This window comes from Emys orbicularis, chromosome 12, assembly GCF_028017835.1.
Source record: "Emys orbicularis isolate rEmyOrb1 chromosome 12, rEmyOrb1.hap1, whole genome shotgun sequence".
NCBI lineage: Eukaryota > Metazoa > Chordata > Testudines > Emydidae > Emys > Emys orbicularis.
Window position 1 is genome coordinate 32,609,818 of NC_088694.1, and position 16,435 is coordinate 32,626,252.

The 16,435-nt window shown below is 46.7% G+C and overlaps 1 protein-coding gene across 1 annotated transcript; it reads left to right on the forward strand.

The window, feature by feature from the left end:
* The first annotated feature begins 1,612 nt into the window (after nucleotides 1-1,612).
* Nucleotides 1,613-15,312, forward strand: FAM83C (family with sequence similarity 83 member C). Its single transcript, XM_065415010.1, has 4 exons — nucleotides 1,613-2,164; nucleotides 5,727-5,894; nucleotides 10,712-10,836; nucleotides 14,343-15,312. Exons 1-4 carry the CDS (start codon nucleotides 1,613-1,615, stop codon nucleotides 15,310-15,312), a joined length of 1,815 nt encoding a protein of 604 aa, XP_065271082.1.
* Nucleotides 15,313-16,435: the final 1,123 nt, after the last annotated feature.

The following is a 16,435-nucleotide window of genomic DNA, read 5'->3' on the forward strand; positions in this document are numbered from 1 at the left end:
TGTATTTGTATTAAAACTTGCCTAAAATGACATGGCCTGATTCTCAGAAGTGCTGACCCTGTCAGTCCCTAGTGACCATGATGGCCCTTGAGTTTGGAAATGTTGGCCTTTGCCTCCCTGGGTCTCAGATTCCCTTTCTGGGAAATGGGATAATAATACTGCTGTCACCCTTGGAAAGCACTTTGACATCTATGGATGAAAAACGTTACATGCAGTCTGTGCTACCAGCTGCTATGATGATGATGATGACCCAATGTGCATGTGCAAATTGGGGAGTTGGCTACACGCTAGCCATGCACAGCGCAAATCTCCGCTGTTTGCATTCAGTTCTGGGAGCGCACACGCAAAGCAGTTGTTCAATCGAACATGCACCTACTTGCTGAAAATCAGCTCCCCTGTGCAGTTTTTCTTCCTGAACATTGTGCAGTGCATGTACCAGTAACACATACCATTCAGTACCAGGGAAGGGGTGCAAAGTACAAAGTGACAACTCCTGATGTGTCCCCCCTGTATTAAAGGCTCCTTAATACCACAGGCAGACTGGGCTCAACACAGCACTGAAAATACCCATAATGTGCATAGTGTTGCTGGTCTAGCACTGCATGAGAAACAGACATTCTCAGACATCTTGGCTTCTGTGCCCCCAAGATGTGTATTTGGGGAGATACCAAAAAAACGCATGTCTGTTGTGAATTATTGCTTCTGCGGGGTTTATGGCATAAAAGGCATGTGCTGTTCTGAGACTGTGGAGCTTCAGGCAGACAACGTGATCATGAGCAAGTGGCCTTCTCCTCTGTGTTTGCTGACTGGCTGACTATCGTTAATTGCTTGTGATATTTGCATTTTTTAATAATTACCACTGAGAAACATGTTTGGTGTGGAACAAGATTCAACATGTGCATTCCACTGTGAGCACAGGACCTGACCCGGCAGGTTGCACCCTGGCTGATAGACAAGCGGAGGTGAGAGCAGAAACCTGCCTGGGTGTCAGTACATGAGGAAGTATATCGGCAATCGGTTACTGGCAGGAAGGAGGAAGAGCCTATTAATTCTTGAATCCATCTGGAAGGGACAAGCCAGACACTGAGAATCACAACGGCACCAAAACTTGTCTGCAGCCAACAAAACTGAGAGCAAGGATTGCTGAAACCTACCTCTTCCCCCGGATTGGAGGGATGTTCAGCAGTAGCTGACAACTAACGCAGACTCAGGTAGGGTTGCCAATGCTGTATTTAAAAAATAAGGGGCTGTTCCCTTAGTGCCCCTCCCGCCCCTCCCGATATTATTATTATTAATAATTAATAAGCAGGACTCACCTACATTCGCCAGGGGTATTTCTTGCTGCTTTTTGCAGCACTCGGCAACTCCCAATCTTGGTGTGCAGAGATGAAGAAATAAGGGACGTCCCTTCTCCTAAGGAACTGTTGGCAACCCTAGAGAGGAAGTAACTAAGTGCACTGAGCTCTCAAGTCCCACAGCCCCAGGGAAACCCATTGTGAAAGAGCTGAGGAAAATTAGAGAGAGACAAAGTGTTGGAAGAGAGGGCCAGAGCCAGCTGCCGAAGAACACAACAGGCAGAACCTCTGGAGGATTAGCATCAGCAGCTGTCGTCATGTTCAGCCACCATGTTCAGGCCGGGTCCCGGTTCCAGAGGGGCTCTGGGGACAGTCCTGGCATGTCTGGACCGCTGCGGAGTCGGTTGGAGGAGCTGAAGAAGCTGTGGTGGAGGAAGCCCATCCCCCTGGTGCTGCAGCACAGTGAGACAGCCAGGCTGGCTGTGGATGCCTTTCTGGAGCAGGGGGAGCCTGGTTATCTGCAAGCCATCGTTGAGGAACAGGAGCTGCCATTTCTCTCCCCCCTAGACATGGACTACATGAGCCAGCATAGAAGCCAGAATATCCTGGAGCCTAATGCAAGGAAGGGGCATCAGACCGAGCCCAAAGAGGGAGACTCTGAGGACAGGGCCTCCCTTCTCTCTGAACTAAGCTCTGGTACCTACTTCCCACTCCTGTCTGACATGCAGCCTCCAGAGCTGGAGCTGGGCTGGCCAGTGATACCACTTGCCACAGAGTATGGCCAAACTCAAGCCAGTGTGTATTTCCAGAGAAACAAGGCCAACAGCATCAAGGATTTACTCCGGTGCCTGATCAGCAGGGCAAAAACGGTATGTACAGAACTCCCCCCATTTCGATAGAGCTGGGATGAATGCAGGCACACAGGATGGGGCACAGCTGTAAGGGTCTCTGAGTCCTGGCTGCTGTCATCACTATTGCATACACTACAAGCCTGGCAATGTCTGGGCAGCTGGAGCGCTGTGACTGCTACATATGTTGCCCAACTGTACAGCCACCTGTGCCCCTCACCTAGCCCAGTTCAGATTCCTTCCTGCTTTCTACAGCCATATTCTTAGACTCTGAGTCTTTTAGGGTAGAAACTGTCTATGTATCGTGTGTGTGCATAGTGCCTAAGACCATGGGGTCCAATCCATGGGTGCAGGGTTAGGGTTTGTCCATCGCGGAAACGGGGGCTTGGGCCAGGGCTTATCCATCCTGCGGGCAGGAGGGAGGGCACAAGAATGAGGGCCTATACCTGGGCCTAGCATCAGCTAGCTAACCATGGCTGAAACCCCTAATCAGCCAGATCACCTGATTGGCTGAGAGGCATTTCCAGGACTACTATTAAGCCCCGCAGTAGCACTTGGCCAGTGGTTGCTCAATGCTTATACCCACAGCTGTGATTGTTCCTGTGCCTGCTTTGTTCTCGTCTTGCTCCAGCCCACTCCAGCTCTGCTCCCCTGCTCAGTTTCTGACTCCTGGTTCCTGACCCTGGCCCTGACCCTCAGCTCTGACTCCTGTAGCTTGACTCTGGCTCTAACCACTAGGCATGACTGGCCCATGTCCCAGTCTGTGACACTGAGCAGCCCAACCAAAAAGGAGATAAAGAAGGGAAGTAGGAATGGGTCAGTTACTGGAATGGATCCCACTAAGGCCAGCATCTCTCTCAGAGATAGTGGGTGCCATACAAAACCTACCACAGCAGGTAGACACCTTGCAGGCGCAGTATGCTACACTGCAGGCACGTTGCATCGCCTGTAACTCCCCTCTCAGGAACCTAAAATTCCCCTGACAGACAAGTTTGGCGGTGACCTCAGCCAGTTCCAAAGTTTTATGGACCAGTGCCGGTTCCTATTCCTGCTGCACCTGCCATCCCTCCCCACCTTCTCCACTGACCACTCTTGGGTGGGACTTAGCACTAGCCTGCTGACTGCAGAGATGTTGGCTTGGGCCTCCCAACTCCTGGAAAAATCTAGCCCTTTCCTGAACCAATCTGAGGCCTTTGTTCAAGCCCCAGCAGTAATTTTTGCTGACCTGAGCCATAGGCATGCGGACACACTCCAAACCCTGTGGCAGGGACACCAGCCAATTGCTACTTATGCCCTGGAGTTCTGGTATCTGATAGTTGACACTGTATGGAATGAGGCTGTGCACAGCGATCACTTCCGGCTCAGCCTCAGATATGAGATCAAACATAAACTGGCGTGACTAGAGCCACCAGTTGATCTGGATGCCTTGATCGAGCTCGGTATTAAGGTTGACAACCCCTGAGGGAACACTGCCTAGAAAGAAGGCTGACAGAAAATATCATGTTGCCTCTATATAAATCCATGGTATGCCCACATCTTGAATACTGTGTGCAGATGTGGTCGCCCCATCTCAAAAAAGGTATATTGGAATTGGAAAAAGTTCAGAAAAGGGCAACAAACATTATTAGGGGTATGGAACGGCTTCCATATGAGGAGAGATTAATAAGACTGGGACTTTTCAGCTTGGAAAAGAGATGGCTATGGGGAAATATGATTGAGGGCTATAAAATCATGACTGGTGTAGAGAAAGTAAATAAGGAAGTGTTGTTTACTCCTCATAACACAAGAACTAGGGGGTCACCAAATGAAATTAATAGGCAGCAGGTTTAAAACAAATAAAAGGAAGTATTTCTTCACAAAACACACAGTCAACCTGTGGAACTCCTTGCCAGAGGATGTTGTGAAGGCCAAGACCATAACAGGATTCAAAAAGGAACTAGATAAATTCATGGAGGATAGGTCCATCAATGGCTATTAGCCAGGATGGGCAGGAATGGTGTCGCTAGCCTCTGTTTGCCAGAAGCTTGGAATGGGCGACAGGGGATGGATCACTTGATGATTACCTGTTCTGTTCATTCCCTCTGGGGCACCTGGCACTGGCCACTGTCGGAAGACAGGATACTGGGCTAGATGGACCTTTGGTCTGACCCAGTAGGGCCATTCTTATGTCCTTATATCTTATGGCAATGAGTTTCACAGGCTAGTTGCGCATTGTGTAAAAAGTATTTCCTTTTATCTGTCTTAAATATTGTGCTTTTCAATTTCATTGGGTATCCCCTTTCTCTGTGTTACAAGACAGAGTAAATAGCAGTACCCAATTCACCTTCTCCAAGTTGTTCATTATTTTATATAAATCTAACATTCCCTCTTATTTGTCTGCTTCCTAATCATTGAATATCAGGGTTGGAAGGGACCTCAGGAGGTCATCTAGTCCAACCCCCTGCTCAAAGCAGGACCCATCCCCAATTAAATTATATTTTTTTGCCCCAGATCCCTAAATGGTCCCCTCAAGGACTGAGCTCACAACCCTTGGTTTAGCAGGCCAATGCTCAAACCACTGAGCTGTCCCTCCCCCCCAATCTAAATATTCCCAGTCTTTTCAATCTCTCTCTCTTTCCCAAGCCTTCATTCTTTGCTCACATAGTGTCTGAGATGGGGTGACCAGAACTGCACATACTAACACAGGGATGGGTGTGCCATTCATTTATAGAATGGCATGATATTTCCCATATTATTTTTATCCAATTCCTTATGCACCCTAATGTTTTATTTCTTTTTTGGCTGCCAAGGCATGTTGAGCTGAGCTCTTCATGGAATGGTGCCCAGGTCTTTTCCCTGGTGGGTTACAGTTAATTTAGAACCCTACAACATGTAGGAGCAATTCAAATTGTTCTTTCTATTGTCATTACTGTATATGTCATCTGCCATACTACCCATTCCCTTACCTTGGTTAGGTCCCTCTGAATTTTCTCACAGTTTTTCTAGCCAAACTATGCTGCGGTCCTAAGTATACTGTAGGGATGAGCATGGTAATGCTGCCACTCTGCTGCTCACTCTCCCTGATACCAAGTCCAGGTTCCTTATTAGGAATTGAAAGACGGTCAAGATTTGGCAACAACCTGCAGCCCTGTATGCGGCCCTCAACATCCTGCCTCCATGTGTATAGAGAGAGGTGCTAGGACCTGTCCCCTGGCACTCCACTATTTAGTGCTCCAAGGGTACCTCTATCCTAGAAACATTAGCATGGCACAGCTGCGTAGATGCTTACTACAGCGATGGAAGGAGTTCTTCCATCATTGTAATAAATCCTCCTCTCCAAGAGGTGATAGCTAGATCTATGGAAGAATTCTTCTGTCAGCCTAGCACTGTCTACACTAGGAGTTACATGGCTTAATTACATGAGTGATGTAGCTAGGTCAACATAACTTTCCAGTGTACATCAGCCCTGAGTCCCTACACTTTATGGCGATCAGGTCTCTGAGGTGTTGTTTCCTCCCCTTTTCGGCTGGGAAGCTGCCTGCCACAACCGTGTCCATCTAGGAATGCTCCTTCAGTTGGGACTTCTTGTTTGTTTTCTGGCTAGGTGATAGCAGTCGTCATGGATCTCTTCACAGACATGGAGATACTCTGTGACCTGATGGAAGCTTCAAGCAGACGACGTGTCTCTGTTTACCTGATCCTTGATGAGAAGTACTTAAAGTATTTTATAGAGATGTGCAGTAAAATGGGTCTTAACAAGGACCATTTCCCAGTAAGTTTGCAGCATTTCTTTTGGTGGTGTACAAAGTTAATGCAATTGATATGTATGACAGAATATACCCCTGTGTTCACACACCCTATTGTAATAATATTTATACAAAGTATGCCTTGTGAGGTATCATTTAAAAACTCATAATTTGCTGATCAATAATATCATGGCAAAATGCACATAGCAGCATTATATGTGAAGTTATAAACATAAAGTGACTAAAAATATGTTTTCCAGATAAGTCTGAGGAGTGGCTAAACCAGTTCCTCAGAGACCGAGGGCAAGCTGACACCTCAGGCAGGCTTAAACAAGGCGGATGGACCATTACCTGCTAAGGGCTTGTCTTCACATACAATGCCGCAGCAGCACCACTTTAGTGAAAATGTTACTACGCTGACTGGAGAGCTTCTCCCGTCAGCATAGTTAATCCACCTCCACAAGAGGCAGTAGCTATGTCAACGGGAGAGGCTTTCCCCCACAGTGCAGTCTACGTGAGAGGTGAGGTTGGTATAACTACATTGCTCGGGGGTGGATTTTTCACAGCACTGAGCGACATAGTTATACTGATATAGGTCTGTGGCATAGACCTGGCCTCAGTGGCCATTCTTTGGCAGGAAAGGGGCAGGTAAAAAAAATCTACATCTTAGCAAAGAAACAGCATGGAGTTTCCTTCCGCGCAGACTGCCTATTGCCTTGCTTCCAGCTGGAAATGCTTCTCAAAGCAGGGACAGGACTATAAAAAGAAGTGGCAGACACCCTAAGGCACCACACTCTCTCTCCCTGCACATCATGTTAACTGCACCTGAGGAGACAAAGGAAGCAGCCCTTTATCTCTGGGGGATGGGCCTTCACCTAAAGAGTTTGGTCAGTAGGACTGCTTGAAAACATGTGGTGAGAAAACTTTGCTTTGAATCTAATATAGTTTTCGTTAAATTAGGCACTAGTAAGCATTTTATCTTTATTTTCTTAGAACAATTTCTGACTTTTATGCCTCATTACTTGTATTCACTTAAAATCGATCTCTTTGTAGTTAATAAACTTGTTTTATTGTTTTATCTAATCCAGTATGTTTCAGCTGAAGTGTCTGGACAACTATTTAAAATAATAAACTGGCATATTAATCCCCTAAAGGAATAACTGACTTAATCATAGAACCACAGGGCTAGAAGGGACTGCAGGGGTCATCTAGTCTAACCCTCTGCCAAGATGCAGGATTTGTTGAATTTAAACCATCCAAGACAGATGGCTCTCCAGTCTCCTTTTGAAAACCTCCTGCGAAGGAGATTCCAGGACCTCCCAAGGCCATCTCTTCCATTGTCCTACTTTTCTTACAGTTAGGAGGTTTTCCCTGAGATTTAATCTAAATCTGCTATCCTGTAGTTTGAACCCATTGCCTCTTGTCCTGCCCTCCGTGGCAAGAGCGAACAACTTTTCTCCATCTTTTTTTGGCAGCTGTTCAAGTATTTGAAGACCACGATCATATCCTCCTTAATCTCCTCTTTTCCAAACCAAACATACCCAGTTCCTTCAGCCTTTGCTCATGTGGCTGCATTCCATCCCCTTGATCATCTTTGTCGCTCGCCTCTGGATTCTTTCCAGTTTCTCTTCATCCTTTTTATACCAAAACTGGACACAATGCTCCAGCTGAGGCCTAATCAGCGCTGAGTAGAGTGGTACTATCACCTCCTGTGACTTGCATGCTATGCCTCTGTTAATGGAACCCAAAATTGCATTTGCTGATTCACGTTGAGGTTGTGAGCCACAACTCCCAGATCCTTCTCAGCAGTGCTGCTGCCAAGCCAGTTTCCCCCATTCTGTATTTGTGCATTTGGTTTTTCTTCCCTAAGTGTAGCACCTTACATTTGTCTTTGTTGAATTTCACTTTGTTCTCTATAGTCCAGTTCTCCAATTTATCAAGAACCCTCTGAATTTTAGATGTTAAATAACACCGGACCCAGAACAGATCCCTCTGGTACCCCACTTGAGGCCTTTCTCCAATCTGACATCATTCCATTAATAGTTACTCTTTGTTTGTGTTTTTTTAAACCAATTATGTATAGATCATGTATGTATTCATGCATTATGTATGCAGTTCCGCTGAGCCTGCATTTCTCCAGCTTACTTATGAGACTGTCATGTGGGACTGTGTCAAAAGCCTTGCTGAACTCCATGTATATTATGACCACCACATTCCCCCTGTCCACCAAACTAGTTACCCTGTCAAAGAAGTAACTCAAGCTGGTCTGGCATGGTTTGTTCTTAGTAAAATTGGCTTTGGGGTTTTAGATAGCTGAAAAACTCCTTGTGCAGCCACATTGGCCTCCTGCAGATGTTCTTATCTTTCTTCTGCGTTGGAACAGCATGATGTTCAGCCACCAGTATTACATCTTTTAAGAACTGCCAGCCCCCTTTGACTCCTTTTCTTCCTAATTGGTCTTTCCGTGGGGTCTTGCCTACTATTTCTGAGTTAGTTGAAATCTGCCTTTCTGAAGTCCAGTGTCCTTGTTTTGCTGTTCTCATGCTCTCCTTTCCACAGGATCTTGAATTCTATCAGATCATGATCAGTTCCTCCCAAGTTCCCGACCACCTTCATGTTCACAACTAATTCATCCTGTTGGTCAAAACCAGATCCAAAATGAATGACCCCCTAGTTGTTTCCCCAACTTTCTGATTCAGAAAGTTGTCCTCTTACATATGCTAAGAATGTGCAGGATATATTATGTTTTGCTGTAATAATCTTCCAACAGATATTAGGGAAGTTAAAATCCTCCATTAATACTAGCTCATAATATATTTGTACCGCCCAGGAGAGGGCTGGGTCGTACAGAACATACATTTCTGGGGGAAGATCTGGGTGTGTGCTGGGGTCACTCTACACCATAACCAAGGCTGGTAAGAGGGTAACAAGCCTTGTGGATGGGGGGAAGTGGTAGATGTGGTATATCTTGACTTTAGTAAGGCTTTTGATACTGTCTCGCATGACCATCTCATAAACGAACTAGGGAAATGCAACCTAGATTAAGCTACTATAAGGTGGGTGCATAACTGGTTGGAAAACCATTCCCAGAGAGTAGTTATCAGTGGTTCACAGTCATGCTGGAAGGGCATAAAAAGTGGGTTCTTGCAAGGATCAGTTCTGGGTCTGGTTCTGTTCAATATCTTCATCAGTGTCTTAGATAATGGCATAGAGAGTACACTTATAAAGTTTGCAGATGATACCAAGTTGGGAGGGGTTGCAAGTGCTTTGGAGAATAGGATTAAAATTCAAAATGATCTGGACAAATTGGAGAAATGGTCTGAAGTAAATAGGATGAAATTCAATAAGGACAAATGCAAAGTATTCCACACGGGAAGGAACAATCAATTGCACACATGCAAAATGGGAAATGACTGCCTAGGAAGGAGTACTGCAGAAAGGGATCTGGGGGTCATAGTAGATCACAAGCTAAATATGAGTCAACAGTGTAACACTTTAGCAAAACAAGAGAACATCATTTGGGATATATTAGCAGGAGTGTTATAAGCAAGACATGACAAGTAATTCTTCCTCTCTACTCCGCACTGATAAGGCCTCAACTGGAGTATTGTGTCCAGTTCTGGGTGCCACATTTCAGGAAAGATGTGGACAAATTGGAGGAAGTTCAGAGAAGAGCAACAAAAATTATTAAAGTTCTAGAAAACATGACTTATGAGGGAAGATTGAAAAAATTGGGTTTGTTTAGTCTGGAGAAGAGAAGACTGAGAGGGGACATGATAACAGTTTTCAAGTACATAAAAGTTTGTTTACAAGGAGAAGGGTGAAAAATTGTTGTTCTTAGCCACTGAGGACAGAACAAGAAGCAATGGGCTTAAATTGCAGTAAGGGCGGTTTAGGTTGGACATTTGGAAAAACTTCCTGTCAGGGTGGTTAAGCAGTGGAATAAATTGCCTAGGGAGGTTGTGGAATCTCTGTCATTGAAGGTTTTTAAGAGCAGGTTCGACAAACACCTGTCAGGGATGGTCCAGTTATTACTTAGTCCTGCCTTGAATGCAGGAGACTGGACTACTTGACCTCTCAAGGTCCTTTCCAGTCCTACACTTCTATGATTTTATGAAGGATCACCAAAGTACCCTGTGCAAGGTATAAATGTGGCTAGGCTCAGGTCAGTTTTACTCTGGTGAGGCAACTAATAACCCTAATGATGTTGTCTGACAAGATTACAAGTCAGGCTGATAAAGGTAACTGGGAAATAATATAGTTAGAATTATGTAAGGCATTTTTACTGCATGACTAACAAAACCCTAACACTATCCAGAATCTGTATTCTATATATTAAATGGATTAAAAAGCTGACTAACTGAGAGATCTCAAAATGTAGCTGTGAATGAGGAATCATCAACTAATGGTGTCTTTCTGGTGGGTCCTGCAGGGATTGGTTCTTAGGCCAGCACTATTCGATAATTGTATAAATGATGTGGTAGAAATTGTATCGATTTATAAATTCTATAAATGATCTAGAAGGACAAGTTCTTTATGCCAAGATCTTGTATAACCTGGGGGTGTAAGTTGCTACCTAACACGTTAATTTTTGGTATTTTTATTTCATTACATGATCCCCAAGCAGCAGGCAGTTTGATAGAACTCTCTGTTACTGTAGGGAACGTAGTAGCCAGAAAATACTTTATGCCTTGCTGCTTCCCTCCTTTCCGGACCGGGGGTCACTGTCGGACAGCCAGCCCATCGCTCAGGTTATCATTCATATAGCAATCTGTTAAGAAAGAAAAGATTTAGCTTGCTCTATTCAATCTGGTTCAATCCATATTTCGTCCTCTGATTTCAGAACATGCAAGTGCGGTGTGTGAGTGGAGACACATATTACAGTAAAGCAGGCAAGAAATTTGAAGGTCAAGTCCTCGAGAAGTTTGTACTGATAGATTGTGACCACGTTCTTGCTGGTACATACAGGTGAGACATCACAGTTTGCACCTCTAAAACTCAGAGACATTGGGCCAGACATTCATTGTCACAGAGAAACCAACTTCATAATCTCACCCACATCCCTCACACCCTCTTCCTGCCTGATTTCAACACATGGCTCTCCCTCTTCATCACTGTCAATTACTTCAACTTTCATGCTGATCGCTCACCCATCCTCTAGCCTCCTGCCCTTACCTTGCTGTTTGACCTTCAGACTGCATTAACTCTCCCACTGCACACACACTCCACCAATGCCACCCCCTGGACTTTGTTGTCTTCACACAGCAGTGATCTTTTCCACTTCTGATCACCACTTTCTTTCCTTGAATACTGTCCACGCCCACGCTGCTCTCTACCTCCCAGCTGGCCCTTCCATGACCTTCGATCGAGCAACATCTGGTTGTGTTGCTGCTCATAACTGCACCCTTGCCCATGGCTCCCTGCTTCCTCACCTCTGACTGGAGTTGACACCCTCTGTTCCACACTCTCCTCCACGCCACTCTTTTGCTCTTCCTCCCCTCTGCCCTGGTTTACATCCAGCATTTGCTTCCCCCACACTTGCTCCTGAGCTGCTGGGCAGCCCCGAAGAGTCTCCACGGGTCACCGGGGCTTCCTTCACTACAAACTCATCTTCTCCTCCTTAAATTCTGATGACTTCTTCACAAAGCAGCCCTACTTCCGCCTTATTGAGTCCCAGGCCTACACCCCCATTGCCTCATAACCACTATCAACTCCCTCCTGAAGCCCTCTCCACTTCCTGCACCCCGTCCTTCTGCCCAGGATCTTGCTGACTTGGCTGCATACGGGCTGAATTTCAGTCTGCATTCCATCCTGCTCAGACTTTCTGCTGCTTTGGAGGCTATCACTCCCTCCTCCTTGGAATGCTGTCCAAGTGTCTCCTGCTGCTGTCCCTTTCCCTGCTCTGTCAGGATCCTTCAGACTCTGTCCTTGGGCCTTTCTGCACTTTAGCCTATGTGGCCTCACTCGCTCACATTAATTTAACTGTCTTCTCCAAGCTGATAGGTCACAGACCTGCTTCCCTGTGTGCAGCCCTGCATCCCAGGCTCTCTCCTGAATGGTTACCAACAGCTCCAGCTTAATATGGCTTAAAGCCAACTCTTCCTCTCCTAACGCCTCTCCTTCCAGACTGGTGTTACTGCCGACATCCCTGTCCAGAGTTCATGTCTGACTCCTCCCCCTCACATCTAAGCCATTCCCAAATCTTCAAGTTTCTTTACAACATACCAAAATATGAGACCCTTTTTTTCTGTGCCAATGGCTAACTGCTTGTCCCCACCCTGGACACGTCCCACCTGGATCTGTGCACCCTCCTCACTCCCCTGCCAGTCTCACCATGTCACCTCAAGCTGTCTACTGGCAACAAGTTTACACTTCTAGTTCCCACCTCCAAGGCCCTGCCCTGGCCTACATCTTAGATCTCCCCTCTTGCCATGCTCCCCCTCTGCCAACAAACCCAGCCACATCCTCCTCCCATGGTCAGAATGGGAGCTCTCCTAGAAGGCAGGCCATTTCCCTAGCGCCCATAATGACACGATGGACGTAATCAAACTGCTTATTGTTTTGAATTATCCTTTCCTCTGGATTTCCGGCAGGTCCTGTGTTCTCTGTCCATAGTTTAGAATGAACCCTGTAAGGGTAAAGAGGGGAATACAACCGAAGCCGAATATCCAGTCAGTTAGGCTTGAAAGACAAAGGCAGGAAGCCTAAATGTCATCTTGCCACAGCAATGCAAACCAGGAGCAACTCGACCAGTCACTGGGGTTGCACCAGAATAAAACTGGTGAGCCCAGCATTGCATCAGGGGGCCACATTAGAGCACAATGTGTTAATCTTGCCCAGAAGGTTGTGAGGATTAACAAGTGCTTTTACAGGCATATCCAGTGGAAGGGGCACAGAGTGCGCGGCTGTGGGCTGGGAGGCTGCACATTACAGAGGCTGAGATGACAAGCATCTGCACTATGGGCAGTGAGGGCGAAAAGCTGGACCAATCAGAGAGATCCAGTGACAATAACCACAGGGCAAAGAACACCTGGGAAACGGCAGCGGCTTCTAGCCAGATGGTGCCACTAAGAGGCAACATGGACAAACCAGCCAGTGCACTGCAGCATTGGCAGGTGCCAGGGACAGCTAGGCTCAGTCCTTTCCCCTCCCTCCCTCTGCATTGCCAGCACTGTCCTGCAGGGAAAGTCCTGTCCAGCTCATGGGCACCTCCTCCTCAACAGGATCCCCGCAGAGCTCAGGGGTGTCTCCCCTGCTTCTCAGAGCAACGGCCAAGAGACTCCTCCTTCCCCCCCCAACTCCAGCTCCCTGTCTGTGTTCACCAGTGCTCCCCACCATGCTTCCTGCCCGACTGCCCCATGCACCCACCTGAGCCCCCCCTGCCCATGCTCCCCGTGCCCCCCAACCCTCCCCTGCCCATGCTCCCCCTGCCCTTCCCACCTGTGGCCACCCCATTCCCCCCCGGCCTCCTGCATTGCTGAAGCGCTGAGCAGGGAGCTGCTGGCAAAGAGCAATGGAGGGTCGGTGCTGGTGGCTGGAGGAATGGGGTATTTGTGCAGCCTCCTGCTCGGTGCTGCGTATTCTGCCCCGCACAGCACCCTCCTCCCAGCACCACGTACCGTGCCACCTGCTAATGCTGTCCCACCACTGGCACTGTAACGCCATCCCCCCGCCCCCACAGCTAATCCCCGCATCTTCATGCAATTAATGTTACCTCTTGTATAATGTGGATGAAATGTGTGGACGCAAAGAGTCACGTGTTAACGTGACCTGGTCACTGTCCAAAATTAAATAGTTTAACCCAGGTTCGGGGATTGGTATCCTGAGACTTCAGCGAGCTCAGTACCTGGCAAACACATCATTAAAAATCCCTTTTACCTTGTATTAATGATACAGAAATAAAGATACAGAAAATACAGTGAGATGATCCCGGAGGCTCTGGTAGCCTCTGCCTTGCCTCCCCCTGTGCCCGGTATCCCCTAGAACACCCGCCCCCCAGAGCCTGGGATCCCTCCACCCCAGGGGGGATACCCTCTGTACAGCCTGGGATCCCACTGCCCAGGAGAATACATCCTCTACAGACCGGGACCTCCTGGACACATCCAGTCCCCATCCAGGATCCCCCCCCCCGCCCCTTGGGGACACACCCAGAGCCCCCCCACTCGCCTGGCCCTCCTCCCTTCCCAGGACATTTCCCTATTACGGTTTTAACTGCCTGCAAGAAGCCAAGTATGTCTGCACCTTCCCCTCTCCATGTACATCCAGAGCCCAGGGCGCGACATCCTTCTCCCTCCAGCCTCTGGTGAAACAGACACCTTCCCCTGAGACCATGGGGGTGAGGTTCCAATATATTACAATGCACCCGTTAGTGTGAGGATAGAAATGATGTAATATCTATGGTAAATCATTCAAAGGTTAGAAATACCTGCTAATCATCTCTATTGATTCATGTCACCTTTCAATTTCTTTTCCAGTTTTACTTGGCTTTGCAGTCAAGTTCACACCTGCTTGGTGACACACTTCCGAGGCAAAATCGTTGAGGACTTTGACAGAGAATTCCGAAGCTTGTACGTAGAATCCAAACCTGTGCCTGGTTTCTGTATCCATGAGGCTGGAACAAGCTCCACTTTACCTCACAGCTCAGCAGGGAACTTCCAGTCTCTCTTAAAACCCGCCCAAACAAATGAAGCTGAAACCGCAAGCCATGCAAGCAGTCTCTCAAATTCAAGCATTGAGAGCATAAAGATGTCTCCTTTTCTGAAGAACTCCACCTACAATGTACTCCTTGAAAAGCAAGACGTGGGTCCTGGTTTCACCAGTGAAAAGAGAAAGGAAGCCATCGGCTCCATAAAGCCAAGCGACTCCAAGCAGCACTCGGAAATGTCAAACTCTAGCCACAGCACTTCAGCTAAATTCAAGTCTGCCTTATATGACAAGCCTAATCCTAAATCACAGCAGGCATCCTTGCAGCCAGTGTCTTTCCCCATATTAAGCTGCAGTGAACCTAGTCATCTAGAAAATAAGGCATTGGCTAAAACTAAAAATGACCAATTGCTCCATCACTCTGCCATCAGACAGGGACCAAACTTACAATCCTCCTCTGAGAACACTGGTACAAATGGGGCAAATACCAAGCAGAAAGCGCCCAGTGATGTTTCAAGTGGAAAAGCAATAGAAAGCAGCAGCAAAATATGCAGGAATGAGAGAAAGCTGACTCTTGGACATAGTAAACTGGACCTGATTATCCAATACAACCAGTTAAAAAGGGAGCGGACAGCTGCAGTCCCAAGCTCTGCTAGACTCGGCGATGAAGTGCCAAAGGAAAATAGCTGCACTAAACACAGGGATGAGAAAACACTGACTCTTGGACACAGCAAACTGGATCTGATCACAAGCTATAACAAATCCAAATCTAAGCAAATATCGAGTCGATTTGAGCCCTGACCTGTTCTCTCTTGTCCTAGTGCGTCTACACTTACAGCGCTGCAGCAGCGCACTTGCACTGGCCCAGCTGTGCCGCGGTAGCACTTGGTGAAGACGCTCACTACTCAGACGGGAGCACGTCTCTGGCGGCACAGGTACACCTCTGCGAGAGGCGGCACTTGTGTCGACAGGAGAAGCCCCCCACTGACATAGCGCTGCCTACACTGGGGGTTGGGTCAGTGTAACGACATTGCTCAGCGACTTAGTTACACTGACGTACATTTGTAGTGTAGACCAGGGCCTAGTTCTCCAATCTCATTCCCAGAGTTACCATAATTTTTTCTGATAGTTTTATCTTGTGTCAGTTTGAAAACAAATACAAAACACAGAGTAACATGATGAAATAGTCCAGGCTTCTCCATTCCTTTAGCCCATTTTACTACAAGCTTTATTTTAAAAATAATCATTTGATGTCATCATATATAGTTCTTTGACTGGTTCTTGGTGATTTAACAAAGGTTCTGTTTAAATTAAGAGGAGTGTTTAAAGATTTTCTTTTCCTATATCATTTTGTTGACCGCTGACCTGATGTTATGACTAAGGCTACGATTTTATCACGGAACTCTCGGAATCCGTGGCTTCCAGAGACCTCTGTGACTTCAGCCCTGCAAGCGGTACGCGGACCCCCGGCAGCTGAGCTCCCCATTTTGTCACGGATATATTTAGTAAAAGTCATGGACAGGTCACTGCTTCCCTGAATTTTTTACTTTATTGCCCGTGACCTGTCCGTGCCTTTTTTCTAAAAATACCTGTGAAAAAATCTTAGCCGTATTTATGACCTATGAGCCTATCTCATGTCTCTTGGGTGATTTTATGCTTGCTAGAGGTAAAATGACATAATAGGAGCATAAGTTTGTATGAATGTGGGTGTATGGCTTGTTAGCCTGGAACATGCATGGGGACAAATAGGTGAACATAAGTATATGGGTTATTAAGCTTGCTAAAATTTAGGGGCCTATCATATTAGGTTAAGGCTTTGTGGAAGTAATTATATTAAAGGCTGAAGTGTAGCTGAAATGAGAGAAATCTAAGAAGATAATCCCAGGTCAAATATTTTTTACTTTCATTCTGAAACACAATCAAG